The sequence below is a fragment of the Dermacentor albipictus genome, chromosome 4 (assembly GCF_038994185.2).
Source record: "Dermacentor albipictus isolate Rhodes 1998 colony chromosome 4, USDA_Dalb.pri_finalv2, whole genome shotgun sequence".
Classification (NCBI taxonomy): Eukaryota; Metazoa; Arthropoda; class Arachnida; order Ixodida; family Ixodidae; genus Dermacentor; species Dermacentor albipictus.
In genome coordinates this window covers 85420634-85435072 of record NC_091824.1, presented here as the reverse complement: position 1 = coordinate 85435072, position 14439 = coordinate 85420634, and the positions used below count along the sequence as shown (strand labels likewise).

The following is a 14439-nucleotide window of genomic DNA, read 5'->3' as shown; positions in this document are numbered from 1 at the left end:
AACCTTGAACTCAAGTTTAAGCTACACAATTGACCTCGCGACTCGCTTACCTTAACACGGTATGACAACAGCTGAAAGCGACGGACATGCCGCTGTGGGTAACGCAGCAGTTTCGAGGAGATGGAAATATCGCACGAAGTTTAAGAGCTAAGTAATAAAAAAAAGAATGCATTGCCTTCGTTTGTGCGCACAAATTCGTGTTACTTCTATTTGGAGCACAACCATAGCGCAAAGAGTGGTACGAAGAGTGTTTTTATGTACGTCGTGCGAGTCAGTAACAATTCCGGAGTCCTCGGTGTGCAAATCTGTTTAATTTTCTTCTAGCCTTGCTTTTAAATCGTCAGCTTCTTTTAGCTCGTTGCTCAGTTTAGTGTCGTTGGCGCCGTTCGCAGAGAGAGAGAGGTTAGCAAGAGAAGCACGCGACTCCGCGTGCGCTTCTATACCAGTGAGATAAGAGTGTTCGGTGAAGTGCCGCAAAGCTTGGTTCCCTGTAACACTTCCACATATTATTGTCCTCCGCGCATCGCAGGCGGCAAAACGCGCAGATAGCGCCCGTCGTCCCATCCAACGATGTCCATGCCCCCCCCCCCTTTTTTTTGTCATTCCATCGTAATCATGCTGTCATCACTCAACCGTGATTGTGACGCCATTGTTATGCCATCGTCGTCATGGCGTCGGCGTCACGCATTCGTTGTCATACTGTCCTCATGAAGTTGTCGTGGTCGTTCCATGATGGTTATTCCAGCTTCGTCACACGATTCTCGCTATGCCATCGTCGTCACACGTCATCGTCATCATACAGCCGTCGTCACGCCATCTTACGACACCATCGTCATATAGTCGTCGTCATGCCATTCTCGTCGTGCACTCGTCATCCCATTTCCCTCATGTCGTCATCAAGCTGTCTTCGTTATAGGATCGTCATCATTTCAGAATCATGATTGTGCCGCCGTAATACAGTCGCCGTCGTGTATTCGTTGTCATACAGTCGTGATGTTGTCGTCGTCGTTCCATCATCGTCACTGCAGCTCCTTCATCTGATTCACGTCATACCATCTTGGTCGCCGCGCAATCGTTGTCACACATTTTTCGTCATTCCATTCTCCTCACGCCGTCGTCATCATGCCGCCCCCGGTTGCACCAGTGTGAGCTTAAATGTCTGCGAGCACTCGAGCAGCTAATGCTTACATTCGTGGTACACACTCGTAACCATCCTTTGAGTTTTTTTAGTGAATGCACGTGATTCACGACTAATAAAAAGAGCTGCCGGTAAGTGTTGATAAAAGGACTAGGCCAGCTCACTGGAAACGTCAGTCGGAATACTTGACGGGCAGTGCGTGCTGTGGGTAACTGTAAACATGACCAAGATACCGTGCAATGATTCTATTCCATTGCCATTCCTTTTCGTCCTTTGTCGGATGTCTGAGCAGCGCTTCGACCACGTTATCACCGGAATCGGTCGGCCGTGCATGATGGAGCATAAGAAAGGAATAAAATCGAGTGAGAGGAATCCTTATGCAACATTATACCAGCCCTTGTGTGCGTATCTGCAATTTTACTTCGAAATTTTGCTTCTAGAAGGTCTCGGAGGCGCTAGGTCTTTGGAACTTCGCATTGAAGTGATCTCTAAACCTGTAATAACGTCAACAAATGACATGATGGCTGGTTAGAAGTACACTGCAGCAAGTGCGGTTGCTCGCTTCTGTTTCATGTTTGCTTTGTTGTGCACAGGAATAAAGACGTAATGACGAGATTAATAATCGAATTAGCAACATTTGATGAACTTGTTCAAAAGTGCGTTAGTACTCCTTCGCTATCCTTATTTGCGCATTTGCGCATCCTTGGTATTTGTCTGGGGTACATAAACTCGGGCTCCGGCTTCCAATAAACCACTGCTGAAAGTTGCGCTTGTATGTGTCTCGACATCTGTCCGTTTTGTCTCCAGTTTCTGCTCTAATCATGAGAAAAGATGTTCTACCAACAAGGCTGAAACTGAGTACTTGCAAAACTTAATCAGGATTAACGCATTATTCCTTTATTTAGGAAATAAACATGGCCATCGCCAGCTGCACTCGTAAAACATGGCACCAGAGCGGTATCAGTAATATATTAGACTCAAATCAGACAGTTATCTCATTTGAGGCCAAGAAATTTTGTACGATGAAACAACCAACAAGCCGTCCGCTTTCAAGCAAGAAAGTATTACTTTCACACACTTTACGCCGTTACCGCGTCGCCTTATATGGTAATAAAATGGCCTTAAACAACCATGGTTATTTGCATATAAATAACCAGGTGGCTCAAGTGATTTGAAAGTCAGAGGAACTACAAATTTTTCTTCGAGAAATGAAACTTTTTTTTATGTGAGGTTGCACAAAATCCTGTGCAAGTGAAGAAATGTATAGACACATGCACAGACACATGCTAGATACACAAACTACATTCACGTCTCTTCCTGCACAGCCCTGAATGAAATTAGGTGGATACTTAATTTAATAGACCTATTGGATACGTCTTACCTTGAGAAAGATAACTTTTTTGTCGTTTAGTAAAGGGACAGTTACTTACACACCGTTGTCGTTATCTCTATAATTTAGTGGAAATAAATGGACAGTTTGACGAAAACTCGTCTGGAAGGGATCATAACACAGTTGGGTAATAACGCACACCGACCACAGAAAGGGAAGTCAGCTTTTATTCCAGTGGTCGGTGTCCATTATTGCACAACTGTGCCGATTTATCGGAAAATGCAAAATGCCAGTTCAAGAAGCAGCGGCTGAAGCGTACGGATAAACCTGGGATCAAAGCACGTTCACCTAGCGGCTCGTGCGACCGGATCTACGTGAGATTAGCGGAGGTGATTAAAACGCGTGACGATGATGTACGGTGATTTAATACGACGCGTCAGATAAACAGCATTAAGGAAAGCGACATGATCTCAGGCAGGCGGCTTTAGTTGCCGCGCAGCGGTTGCGGATTATACGACGGAGATTCCGCGGGCGCTAAGTCAGCCACGAAACAAAACCTGGCAACACGGACTTGCGGCGAGGCGCTGAGCTGCGCTGCACGAACACAAAGTGTTGCACTTGTGGCGATTCTGATACAGTGTGATTGAAGGTGGGTGAATTGGTATCAATTCATCTTCGGAGCAGCGCGAAAAAAAAAAACAAAGAAAGAACAAGAGAATGAAATAACTGTACCGGGTCGCCTTTCTATAGGTCCCGTTCTTTCGAGCGGGACATCTCCGAAGGTGAGCACCTGCGAAGCACATGGAAAGTCCAAAGCATGCTCATAGGTGGAACGTTTGCGATCCATCGTCTTCTTTTTTTTTTTTCGGGGCGACCCTTTTTGTCGAGACTGAGGTGACGTATTATATAGCGCATTGCCTTACCCGTATCACGGGACATGCGATGAGGTCACAACGCTCAGCTGCCCATTTTCCCATGTAGCCCTTCACCAAGCGTCGTGAAAATAACGATGACAGAAGGCACTTCAGGCCGCAAATTTCCTTCTTCAACTGCAATGTGCTTTGGCCAACTGCAGCGCATCGAAAGTTACATGTTTGACTCCGACCAGTCGGCGATATGTCCCTATCATGATTTCGTCGTTCTTGCATTGGCGTCATTGCGGGTGAGGCGCAGCTAAATCGATCACTTGTAGCGTTTTGAGCGAATTCAGTTGACATTTGTCGTACGCTAACAGTGAGACAGCAAACGTATATAGCACTCATTCCTACGTTTCGACCCCCTCGATAACTCAAATATTTACAACAAACAAACAGAACGAACTAAAAACCCACTTAGAGCGAATAAGGACTCCTTGCCCCTTTGGACCATAGTAGGAGCCAAATCAATCATGACTACTGCGAGAAGCATCGTATCGATCGAACGTAGCGTTCAGTCAGTTTCTTTTCATGTCTCGGGGTTCCGCTATTTCCTCTATATTGATTACGTGCGAACGTGCGGAATATTACAACTCTCCAATCGATTATTCAATATTTTTGACAGTCAGATACGTATAAAATGATACTCAGAATGTATCTCCTCAGTGAAAGGACTTAAGTGCATCTATGCCACCGTAAGCGTGCATAAAATGCAAGGTCAGCTTGAAGCCCACGTCTTGCATGCTCTTCTGTTTCAGTGGGACTTGGCCAGTTTTCCGCATTCGCTCCACTCGCTTCTTAGGTCCGCGGCTTGACTAGCAGCTTCGGCAGCTTGCTGCTCTTCGCCTGCTGTCTGGGTAGAGAGAGATATATATAAGATAATACAGAGAAAGGCAGGGAGGTTAACCAGAGGTAGTTCCGGTTGGCTACCCTGCACAGGGGGAAGGGTTAAGGGGGATAAAAAGAGAAACAGAGTGGAAGGAGGAGATAGAAAGAAAGAGAGACAATGACCTAGAATGCTCTTGGAGAAACCATGCAGAACAGGCGCTAGCAGAACAAGAAAGTGCGTTGGTTGCGTCGGTCATCAACAAGTGCCCGCGCGTTTCGGTGCAACCATTCGTGTCGTTGGCAGAATTGAACCAGGAGAACCAACGGCAAGTGGATCATTTCTAATGAATTTGTCATGGGAAACACGTGCAAACACGCCGCGCTACCAGCAGTTCCCGGTACGGTTGCCATATAAATACCTTCATTAATTTTTTGTGATGTTTTTAGTTGCAGCAAGATATATATTGAAAACTACCACCTGTGCCTACAAAGACTGTACGAGCGATGTGCATAGTTACATGCCGAAATATGTATTAGTCTGATCATGGCAATTGCTTTATCAGCGAGAACCCAATTTTATAGCTACGCTGCAACGAGTGATACGCAATATGCATGAATTCCGGAATTGTTTACAACCTTAATGATAACACCACCAACACTTTAAGACGTACAGCAGTATGCGCACGAGGTCTACTTTGTTCGTGCAAAATTTTTGTGCACGGTCCCTCTCGCGCGCACGGACACGCGCCAAACTGGCAGGCTCGCGCGGACAGGACAGCTTATGTGTCGAAACTCTACCTGACACTGTAGACTTAGATATATGGTCACGAATCGGCGCACTGTCGGGATGGAAAGCCGATCATTCAACGAGGCCGAGCAAAGACGTAGCCCGGCCAGCCTGGTCAAATCAATTCCTCTCAAGCTGCTCAGTTACGCAGGAGGCGCTGGTTACGCACAAGAGTGGCATCCAAGCCAAGCCCGTAGCCAATCCGCAACTCGGTAAGTGTGGCGTCGCGTGTGGCAGTGTGTACGTTGAGTGAGTTTTCGGCTTCTCAAGTCAGTGTATGATCTTTTACTGCCATAAGTCGTGTCGGAGGTAGTATTTGGGCCATTTCTAACGTGTCGTGGTTAAAATATTCCTGGACAGTAGTTGTCAGGTTTGCGGAACGGTGACGACAGCGACCTTCCTGCTACCATGTGTGACGTTCCGGGTTGCGACGTCGAGGTAAGTTTGCTCACTTTCCTATTATCAGCTGTTCCGAATGATGTATTTCTTTTTCTACATTCGTCTTTTGTTTTATTATGATAGCTGACTCACCAGACTACTGCTGAAATAACGCACGGCGCGTCTCTGTCGATCTCCGTGCACGGCCGCGCTGTAGACCGGCTGCTCTGAAACTCCAGCACTGCTCACGTTCCAGCGAGGCCGTGCTCAGTGCTTACATTTTGTGTGACGCACTCTTTATTACAGACTTCGTTATTAAGCTTTAAGCTTTTGCTAACCCGCGCTTAAGTTCGTACGGAGATGACATTTGGTGCTTAGCTTATGCAAGCGTTATGCAATGTCATTTTTGAGCGAAGGAAATAAATACGCCAACATGTGAACCGATTGGAATTGTTCATTCTATTCCACAGTGGCACGATGGTCACTTGGAAATCGTTCTTCCGTTGCGCGTTCCGATGGTTGTGCTCGGTCGTTCTGGAACGCTGGCCGCAACGCGAGTCGCGTTCGCATTTCAGCGCGACCTCGCTAGTGTAATGTGTTCGCTGTCGGCAGTTCCGCTAACGTTGCAGTTTAGAAATATTCGAAATTCGAAATTATGTTCGGTTAGTTGTCGCTCGTTGAAAACGCCAGTAGTCTCATGCCATCGCGCGCCTTTTTATACGGCATGAGATTGGTATAGTCACTGTCGCTAAAGGTGGTACGTAACAGAACTGCATGCTAAGTAGTTCCACGCCTGAAACTCGAGCGGCTTAGGCAGGCGCCCAAGCACCGCTTTTATGAATAAATACAGAATTTCGCAATGATGTTTTTTTTTAAGACGAATACTTTCTTTTTGGCCATTTACCCCTGGTTTTTCGGGTATGTGCGTTTCTACCCTCTTTCGTGGGCCTATCCCGGATATAGCAAAGTCTATAAGAGCAATGGCGGCCAATGGTTGTATGCTACTGGGTATGTGACCCTGGGTATGTACCACTGGGTACGCAACACCGGGTATGTGCAACTGGGGCCACTTGGTATGCGATGACGCCGGGTAGGGGCAACTGTGCATGTAGTGACTATGATGATGACTATGATAAGTGATGACAAAAATGTGGAAGGCTATTTAATTTTTACCTGACGTCGATCAAGCGTTGTCCCTCCAGCACGGCTCACAATAAATTACGTTTCATGCACTCATGTTCACTATGCTGAATGAAACGAAACGGCTACTTGCACACAAGGACACGCCAGACAGGGCAAGAAAGGGCCAAATTACCGACTGGAACGTTGCCCTTACACGGGCTGCGGCATTTGAGCATGTGCAGATAGATACCTAGGCTTGAAAGATCACAGTAAGATATGGACAGCTTGGAACAGGAAATGGAAGAGCAAAGTTTCACCGACAATAAACCAGTGGGCAGTTGGCGCCTTCTCGTCCTGCCTGGTGTGTCCGTCTGTGTTAGTAGCCGTCTCTGTTTCACTCAGCACATTCAACACGAGTGAACACCAACCAGACTAGTTCCTCGCTTTACTTGTTGCTCGTATATCCCGTTCTCGTCCTCAACTTGCTCAGGAGGACTTCCTTCATCGACGTCTACTAGAGGTTGAACCGCCTACCAATATTTTTTTTCTGTTCGTGGTGTATTTATCAGGTTGTCGCGAAGCGGGTCGGGAACTCGTGTTCATTGCACGCTGGCATCATCGTCGCCAGCGTGCTCATCCAATGCAGTGCTGCGTGCAAGCATGCGGGCTCAGCCTAATGCAGTAGCTCAACTTAGCGCGTACCGCTGCGCGCATACACGCGACTTGAAGTATACCTTCGCCATGTATACCAACGAAGCCCGCGGTGACCGTTTGCGACGTCCCAACTACCATCGCCTAAGCATGGTGTTTTGTCCTCGTCTCTTAGCAGCTTCAATCAACGGCTGCCTTGGAATCAAGGAGAAGTACGTTTGATATCCATTGCGGCCGAGCGCAGCGTAGTGTTTGTTTACATTGTTTTGATGGTGGAAACACACTTGCTGGCAATTGATGCGTCAAGGCATGGAAGCGATCGACGGAGGCGAGGGATGGGTACGCAAAGCTGCCTGTTCATCAGCAAAGGGGCCGCAGTAGTGTGTAATGAAACAAAAGCAACTCTTGCTTGGTGCGAACAGCATGGGTAGAACAGATAGACGAACGCGTGGGTCCTTCGCTTCGTCACTATCTGGCGCGCTTTGAACGATATTCGCTATAGCACTGGCCGAATTCACTTAGACTTTCGTTCTTACGTGTTCTTTGCCATTGGCTTGCCCCCTTTAGCCAGTAGTGTGCACCGCAACAGGATTAGCTGCAATTTGCTCTTACAAACATTTCTAGCGTAGGAACGTTCTGTGAGTACGGGCTCGCGGGTCTTTAAAAACCCCTTCAGCAAGAACGAACCGTGTCGCTTGACAAATCTTAGTCCGGCAAGGGTTGTCGTAGGTGCGCTAGATGCTGCCACCATCTTATTCTCGCAATTTGTCAGCATTGGCCATTGACAGCAGTGTTGTCATCGCGAACTCGGGCCGCTGTACGACTGCTTGTCTGTGACGCCGTCGTTCTGCGCTCTAACGATGCATGCGTGAACGGTATCTGATACCTCACCATTTCCTTTCTACCCATTCGCAGCAGAAGGAGCTGCAGCCAAGTGGCGGCGTGGCGGAAGGCGTCAGCATCAGCAGCGCTTCCTCGTCGCACGACGATCGCGAGGGGCAGCATATGGAGCTGGTTGGCGGGGGCGTGACCCCGCTGGACGCGAGGAAGCACTGGAACTCGTCGAAGAGTGAGTCGTTTGTCATTTCGCACAACTGCTGTGGGCGATCCGATGGAATTAAAGCTTGTATTCGCATACGTTTCACGATGTGCTAAGCTCATCCTTGACTATACGCCGAGCGTGACACCTGCTCCAGTTTGAAGACATTAAATTTGAAGGACAGTACGGAAATATTACATAAATGAAGCTGCTGTGGAGACTATAGTGACAGATGGCTGAACGATAGTAATTTGCGCAGTTTAGTATCTACTTAGTGGGTTGCATTGAATAACTTCTCATGGCAGATCAGTTCTGCAGAAGCCCGCGAAATGGTTAAAGGTTCATGAAAGAGAAAATTGTCATCTACCTGGCTGTAGCATGAGTCTGCACGAAACCACACTCACTACAGCTCCTTTTTAGCTTCGCGCTACTGTCGGCTGGATGACGATTTTCCCTTTCGTGAACTTGTCTCCACCATGTGGGCTTCCGCAAAACTGATTTGCAGTATTATGTATCAGTGTGTTTTGACTGGTCCATCGATTCGGCTTCGCTCTGCGATCTGCTAGCCTCCTGGTTAGCGTAAATTGAGAGCGGCTACTCCGGAAAGGCTTCGATCTCAGGTTCGACTCCCGGAGCGGGGCAAATTTTTTCTTCAACTGCTAAGCTCTCTGAGAGGCCCGTGCGGGCTTCCTTTATATATAGCTTCGTGCTACAGTAGGGTTTATTTTTCTTTCATGAATGAACTATAAATAATAAGACCAGAGCCATATGGTTTGAACATACGGAAATCCGTCTTAGGCATTACGTAGCCGAAAGACAAAAATTTTAACAAAAGAGTTATTGTGAGAAGTAAGTGGGCAACTATTTCGCATTCGCAGGTTCTATAAATTCGTAAATCACTTGGAAAGAAAGACCCTATGAATGACTTCGATCTCGACTGGAGCTAGTCTGATGGGTTCTAAATGGACGTTCAGAATGGTGTTCGCTGGGTGAGGGGTCTGGAGTCGAGGCTCGTTTGAGAATACCCATGTTAACTTTACACGCACCACCGCTTTTCCTTGACTAGATCCAACAACCGCCTCCCTTTCTTTCTTCCGCAGGTCAAAGGCACCAAGCCGTACCCAACCGCGTTATCTATGCGCGTCGCTTCAAGGTGCATCGGCCGCAGTGGCATTGGCACGGTAGCTGCTCGCGATGCTGGCCAGCGACCGAGACCTCCGCTGCGGAGGCCATCGTGCGGCCGTCGTCATGCAGCGACGACGAGTGTGAGCTCCTGCTCTGCTGCTGCTGCTGCTGCTGCCCTTGCTTCGAGGAACTCGAAGGAGACCGGAGCAACCCAGAGACGCACGAGACCACGCACGTCTGGCACTTGTCGGGAATGTGCAGCCTCTGCTACCGGTTGTTCGCCTCTGCGGAATCGCTGGCCAAGCACATGACACTAGTGCACCGCCGGACTGCCCCTGAGGGGCGGCGCAGCGCGAAGTCACTGATGGCGGCCTCCAAGATGAGGATTTAGGATTGGCCAATCGTCGCGTCGAAGGCAACCTGGCGACGATGCTTTTTGTTTCAGGAGAGACTGCAAGGAGCAGTCGGCATTACTATGGATTTTCACCTGTCTTTCCTTGAGTAGCGCGCATTGGGGAAACGTTGCGTCACAATAGCTCAGTGTGCGGTTAAACCGTTACCAACCGGAAGGGATATTACAACTTTGTGAAGAGAATACGAATAAGAAACGAATGCGGACGCTGTATAGTGCTTGCTATCATGCATTCCTTGCGCTCCCAGTGAACTTCCTCTGTGATAGTTTTACGTGCATATTGTAAGGTCTGTACGTCTTGTGCAGCCGCGGCGATTGTCGCGATTGTAGAATGCATCCCCTCTTCCTTGCTCTATCGTCCAGTGTTACATGCATGTCATATGGTTTGTACGTCTCGTCTAGCCACTATGATTGCCACGATTGTAGACTCTTCCTAGCGGTGTTTCGTTTCCTAGTGAACATTATTTGTGATGGCTTTACGTATATGCTGCAAGCTTTGTACTTATTGTCTAGCCAAGATGATTGTCACGATTGTAGAATGCCTCTTCCTTTTGGTATTGCGCCATAAAACTTGTCATGTGTTTAGTCAAGCCATGAGCATGTAGACGTTACCGATATCGCATACTTCAAGAGAGAGCTGCAGGGACAAGAAATTAACATGAAGGGCTCAATGCGCAGTGGGGCATGTGTTGGTGTATCTATTCTCAGTCGCGCTCCTTTTCCGCTCGCAGAAAGCACGGGCCATCTAACGTTAACAAGTTCATCTTGACATGTAGGATCTATGTCGATAAAGTACGCTGCACATGGTGTTGGAAAAGTGTGTATTAGTTGCGAGCGAGAACGGCTCCAATTACTCTAATTTCACTATAATGAATTTGCATACGCTCGAATCTTCTCATTGGGGTGAAACCCATGTCTAATTTTGTAAGTTTTCAACAATGATGAAGTGGCGTGCAGGCGCAGTGAGCAGAAAAAAAAAAAAGAAAATCGGGGCGTTGTCCCGGTCGGATGCAGGGTGCCAAAATGCGTACCTCCACGCGAGGCGGACATCGAAGAAGCCTCGCCTGGTTTGAGAGAGCCAGCTTTTTGTTAGGCTACTCAGTTCTTCACACAAGTGGGGTCGTGCAGCCCTTCAGCTATTCAACTTCGACCAGTTTAGCAGAAGGCACTTTACGAGTGCGTTTACACATGACAGAGGTACAGAGGAACAAGGAAAGCTTCAGGCTGGAGTCAACGATAAGACGAGAATACTTGTGGGACCCTGACGAAGACCAGGTCCCCTTGTCGCTGAATCTAGAAGGCCACCCCTCGGATAATTGTGCTGGCGCGCCCGGTGTGTAGACTGTTTTGCCTCCACGCAGAGACTCACTTGTAGAGCTAGCTGAAATCCAATAGTTTTGTACGTTATATGTGCCAGCGTGGAGCGGTAAGCTGCCGCAAAGTAATGGAGCTAACAAGTGAAGCTCATGTAGTAAAGGTTGTTTCAGTGATGTTTCATAAGAAAAGCGACATTAGCCCCTTGTTTTTTAATGATGGTGGTAACGTGCGTTAATTAATTTCTCGTGTTATGGGAACGCAGTGTGCCTTGAGACGGCGAGTAAAACTTTGCATTTGTTTAACAATATTTTTTTCTTGATCGCCGCTTTGTGCTTGTTGCCGAGAACTGTCATCAACGCTTTTCATATTGCTGCAATAAGTAATGTACGAGTTCATGCGAGAGTCGCTGCCATACATTTTTCTTGAAATTTCTTTTTCTTTCTTTGCTTAAAACGTATTTATAGCATCAAAGCACAAAGAAAATTTGTTTCTAGCCCCCTCCCGATGTTTCTCTCTTATCTTACACCCTCTTGATGTGTTGCTTCATTTGTTGATACTAAGGTGCTAGGCCCTCCCTTGTAAATATACCTCTTGTCTTGTTAGTTTCTTACCGCTACCATGGAAGACTCCTAGAACTTGCCCAAGTTATTACGCTTCTTTCTTGCGACCGTTAGAAGAAAAACAGCACACAAGCATTTTGCAAGACAATGCAAACAGACCAACATGTTTGCCGCATTTTTCGGCAGTCAACAAGTGTGTGTAAGAAAATAAATTTTTGCTTCCCTAATTCTTTTTTGTAGACATCGCTGCGCCATTTTTCTGTGGGTCATAAGGTGGGAGGTGGCTGCGAGTTTTTTTTCTTCCACACGTGAGCGTTCAAAGCTAGAACTGAGGTTGCGAAGTCGTATACTCAAAACCAATTTACACCCTTAACGTTGCAAATCGGTATATTGACTTTTACTCGCATGTAATGAGGCCCTAATTTATAATTATACCCTGAAGAGCGTTAAAACTAATCACCTTTTCACTGGCACTACAGCACTTCTTGTTAAATATGTGAATAACTATTATTGGGAGTTATGAGGTTCTTGTGCATTTTATTTATTTTTGCTATTTTTATAAAATTTGTTTGCGCCCTATGTTGCTGCAAATGAAAAATATGCATTTTGTTAAATAGACCCACGACTAGCCGCGATGGCTATAGGGTTCAACAATATCTTGTATACGGAGAGTGAAATTTTTGTTTTGCGGAAATAAAGAAATAAAAAAAGAAAGTAACTGGCATCCTTACACTCGTGAGGGTGGGAATTATAACACAATCTTAAGGATGTAGTAAGGTATGAGACAGGTCTAACTGCTGTTCCATGTTCTTAATCAGCGCTAAACAAGAGGAAGGTTGTCAAAAAAGGGAAGAGGAAGACGTTTTAAATTTACAATTTGCACATTGTAATAAATTGGGCGCTTGACGTGCGCGGTAGTGCTGCTTGTGAAACCAATGCGGGAGCAGCCAAAGCTCAGAGTAACCAGCCGCTTGCAGTAAGACGGATGCTTTTCTGGAGTGACCACGTTCATCGATACGATGACGTAGACGTCGAGCGCGTTATCTCACTGTGGCGAATCGCCTGACGTCACGACTCCATGTGCTACCTACCACAGTTGTCGGCGCCCTCGACATTTACGCGATTAGACCACATCTCCGGCAAGACACTCTCCTGCCTATACGTTCTTTTTTTTTTCGTCGTGTCTGCCCTCTGCTAGGAATAGGGCATCCCAGCTCGCGCATATTCCCTCCACCCGGGTACCCATAAAATAGAAGTGCCCACTGTTACACATCTCTCTTCAAAACGACTCGGAAGACTCCTTGGCAGGCTGCTTGAACTCGAATCATTCGAATGCGAGTATCATTAGGAATTTCCTGCCACCGGGGAAATTCAAGGCCTGGGCCTTCATAGGTGTCGTTATGAAGAGCTCCTCGATAATTTTTAGCTCCTGAACTTTTTGCAATTTTTGGGACATCCGAGAATACGTCGCAAACCGCCGTGGTACTCCTGTCGTTGTGAAGAAAAGGCCATGTTAACTGCCTCAACGTAGCGATCGAACAAGCTATTTACTCTGCAACTTGTGTGCGGCATCCCAGTTTCGCGGACTCTTTAATTACTAGAGTTAGCAGGATTACGTACGCGCGACTCGAATAACTGCAGCACATGCAAACTAAGCGTACGCACGTACGAGGGTCGTTTGATAAGTGTGGTAAAAGGCAATTAAAGACATGTTTGCAAAAAACAATATTTTTCAACAAAGTTTCCTTCTAGCTCCACACACTTCTTCCAGCAGTACTACAATTTTTTTAAAACCCCTCAGAAAAAAAATAGGATGGCTCGAGGCCCTTGAAGTTGTTTACCACTGAGATAATCTCTTCGCCTGAAAAAAAAAAAATTATTGTCACCCAATCAATTCTTCAGGTTTGGGAAAAGTAAAAAAATCCCATGGGGCCAAATTCGGAGAGGGGTGGATGAGGCACAGCCCTGAAGTCTGACTCGTGCAATTTGTCCATTGAAACAAGCGATCTGTGGGGCAGAGCACTGTCTTGATGAAAGAGGAGTTTTTTCCGTGCTAACCCAGGCCGTTTAGTGCACAATCCTTTCTTCAGTTGCCGGAGAAGTGTTGCATAATGTGGTCCTTTTATCGTCTTGCTATTTTGTAAGTACTCTACAAAGATTATTCCTCGTGAATCCCAAAAGACAGTCGCCATCACCTTCGCGGCTGAACAAACAGTCTTTGCCTTTTTTGGAGCACCTTCATCAGGCTCAGTCCATTACTTTGACTGCTGTTTAGGCTACGGAGTGTAATGATACATCCACGCATCGTCAACTGTCTCGAATCGACGCCAAAAGTAACTGCGGATTGCGATCAAGCACCGATAAACACTTCTTCGGGAAGTTTGCTCTCATGCGCCTTTGGTCCATCGTCAGCAGTCGCGTCACCAAACGTGCACAGACCACTTCGTCTGCAATTTCTGATGAAGAATATTGTGAACTCTCTCTGCCGGCATGTCTACAATTTCAGCTATCTCACGTACCTTCATTCGGCGGTTTTACATAACAATTTCATGAATTTCCGATACTATTTCTGGCGTGGTAATTTCCACTGTAAATGTTGCGTCGAAGTTCGGCCACGTTTGAATTCATTTATCCAGCAGTAAATGGCCTTCACTGATGATGCAGAGTCCCCACGAACTTGGTTCAACTCGGCTTTAATTTCGGCGGCCGTCCAGTGTTTTTAATAAAATGTTTGATCACTGCTCGAAATTCTCCCTTTTTCCATTTTGGCGAAAATCACCACAAAGCTCAGTGCCAATGGCTGTCAGAAGCTTACTAACTATCGGTACGAGCGCAAAA

At 46.8% G+C, this 14439-nt stretch overlaps 1 protein-coding gene across 1 annotated transcript; it reads left to right on the top strand.

Moving 5' to 3' along the window:
• Window positions 1-5183: 5183 nt before the first annotated feature.
• LOC135901165 (uncharacterized) lies at window positions 5184-11828 on the top strand. The gene is made up of 3 exons (XM_065430831.1): window positions 5184-5435; window positions 8064-8217; window positions 9288-11828. Exons 1-3 carry the CDS (start codon window positions 5406-5408, stop codon window positions 9701-9703), a joined length of 600 nt encoding a protein of 199 aa, XP_065286903.1. The 5' UTR covers window positions 5184-5405; the 3' UTR covers window positions 9704-11828.
• Window positions 11829-14439: the final 2611 nt, after the last annotated feature.

What these genes read in the sequence shown, in the direction of transcription:
- LOC135901165 (XM_065430831.1), top strand. Translation starts at nt 5,406, where the DNA reads ATGTGTGACGTTCCGGGTTGCGACGTCGAG. An exon ending in TTCCGGGTTGCGACGTCGAG is followed by an intron (nt 5,436 to 8,063) that starts GTAAGTTTGCTC and finishes ACCCATTCGCAG; the next exon opens with CAGAAGGAGCTGCAGCCAAG. An exon ending in GCACTGGAACTCGTCGAAGA is followed by an intron (nt 8,218 to 9,287) that starts GTGAGTCGTTTG and finishes TTTCTTCCGCAG; the next exon opens with GTCAAAGGCACCAAGCCGTA.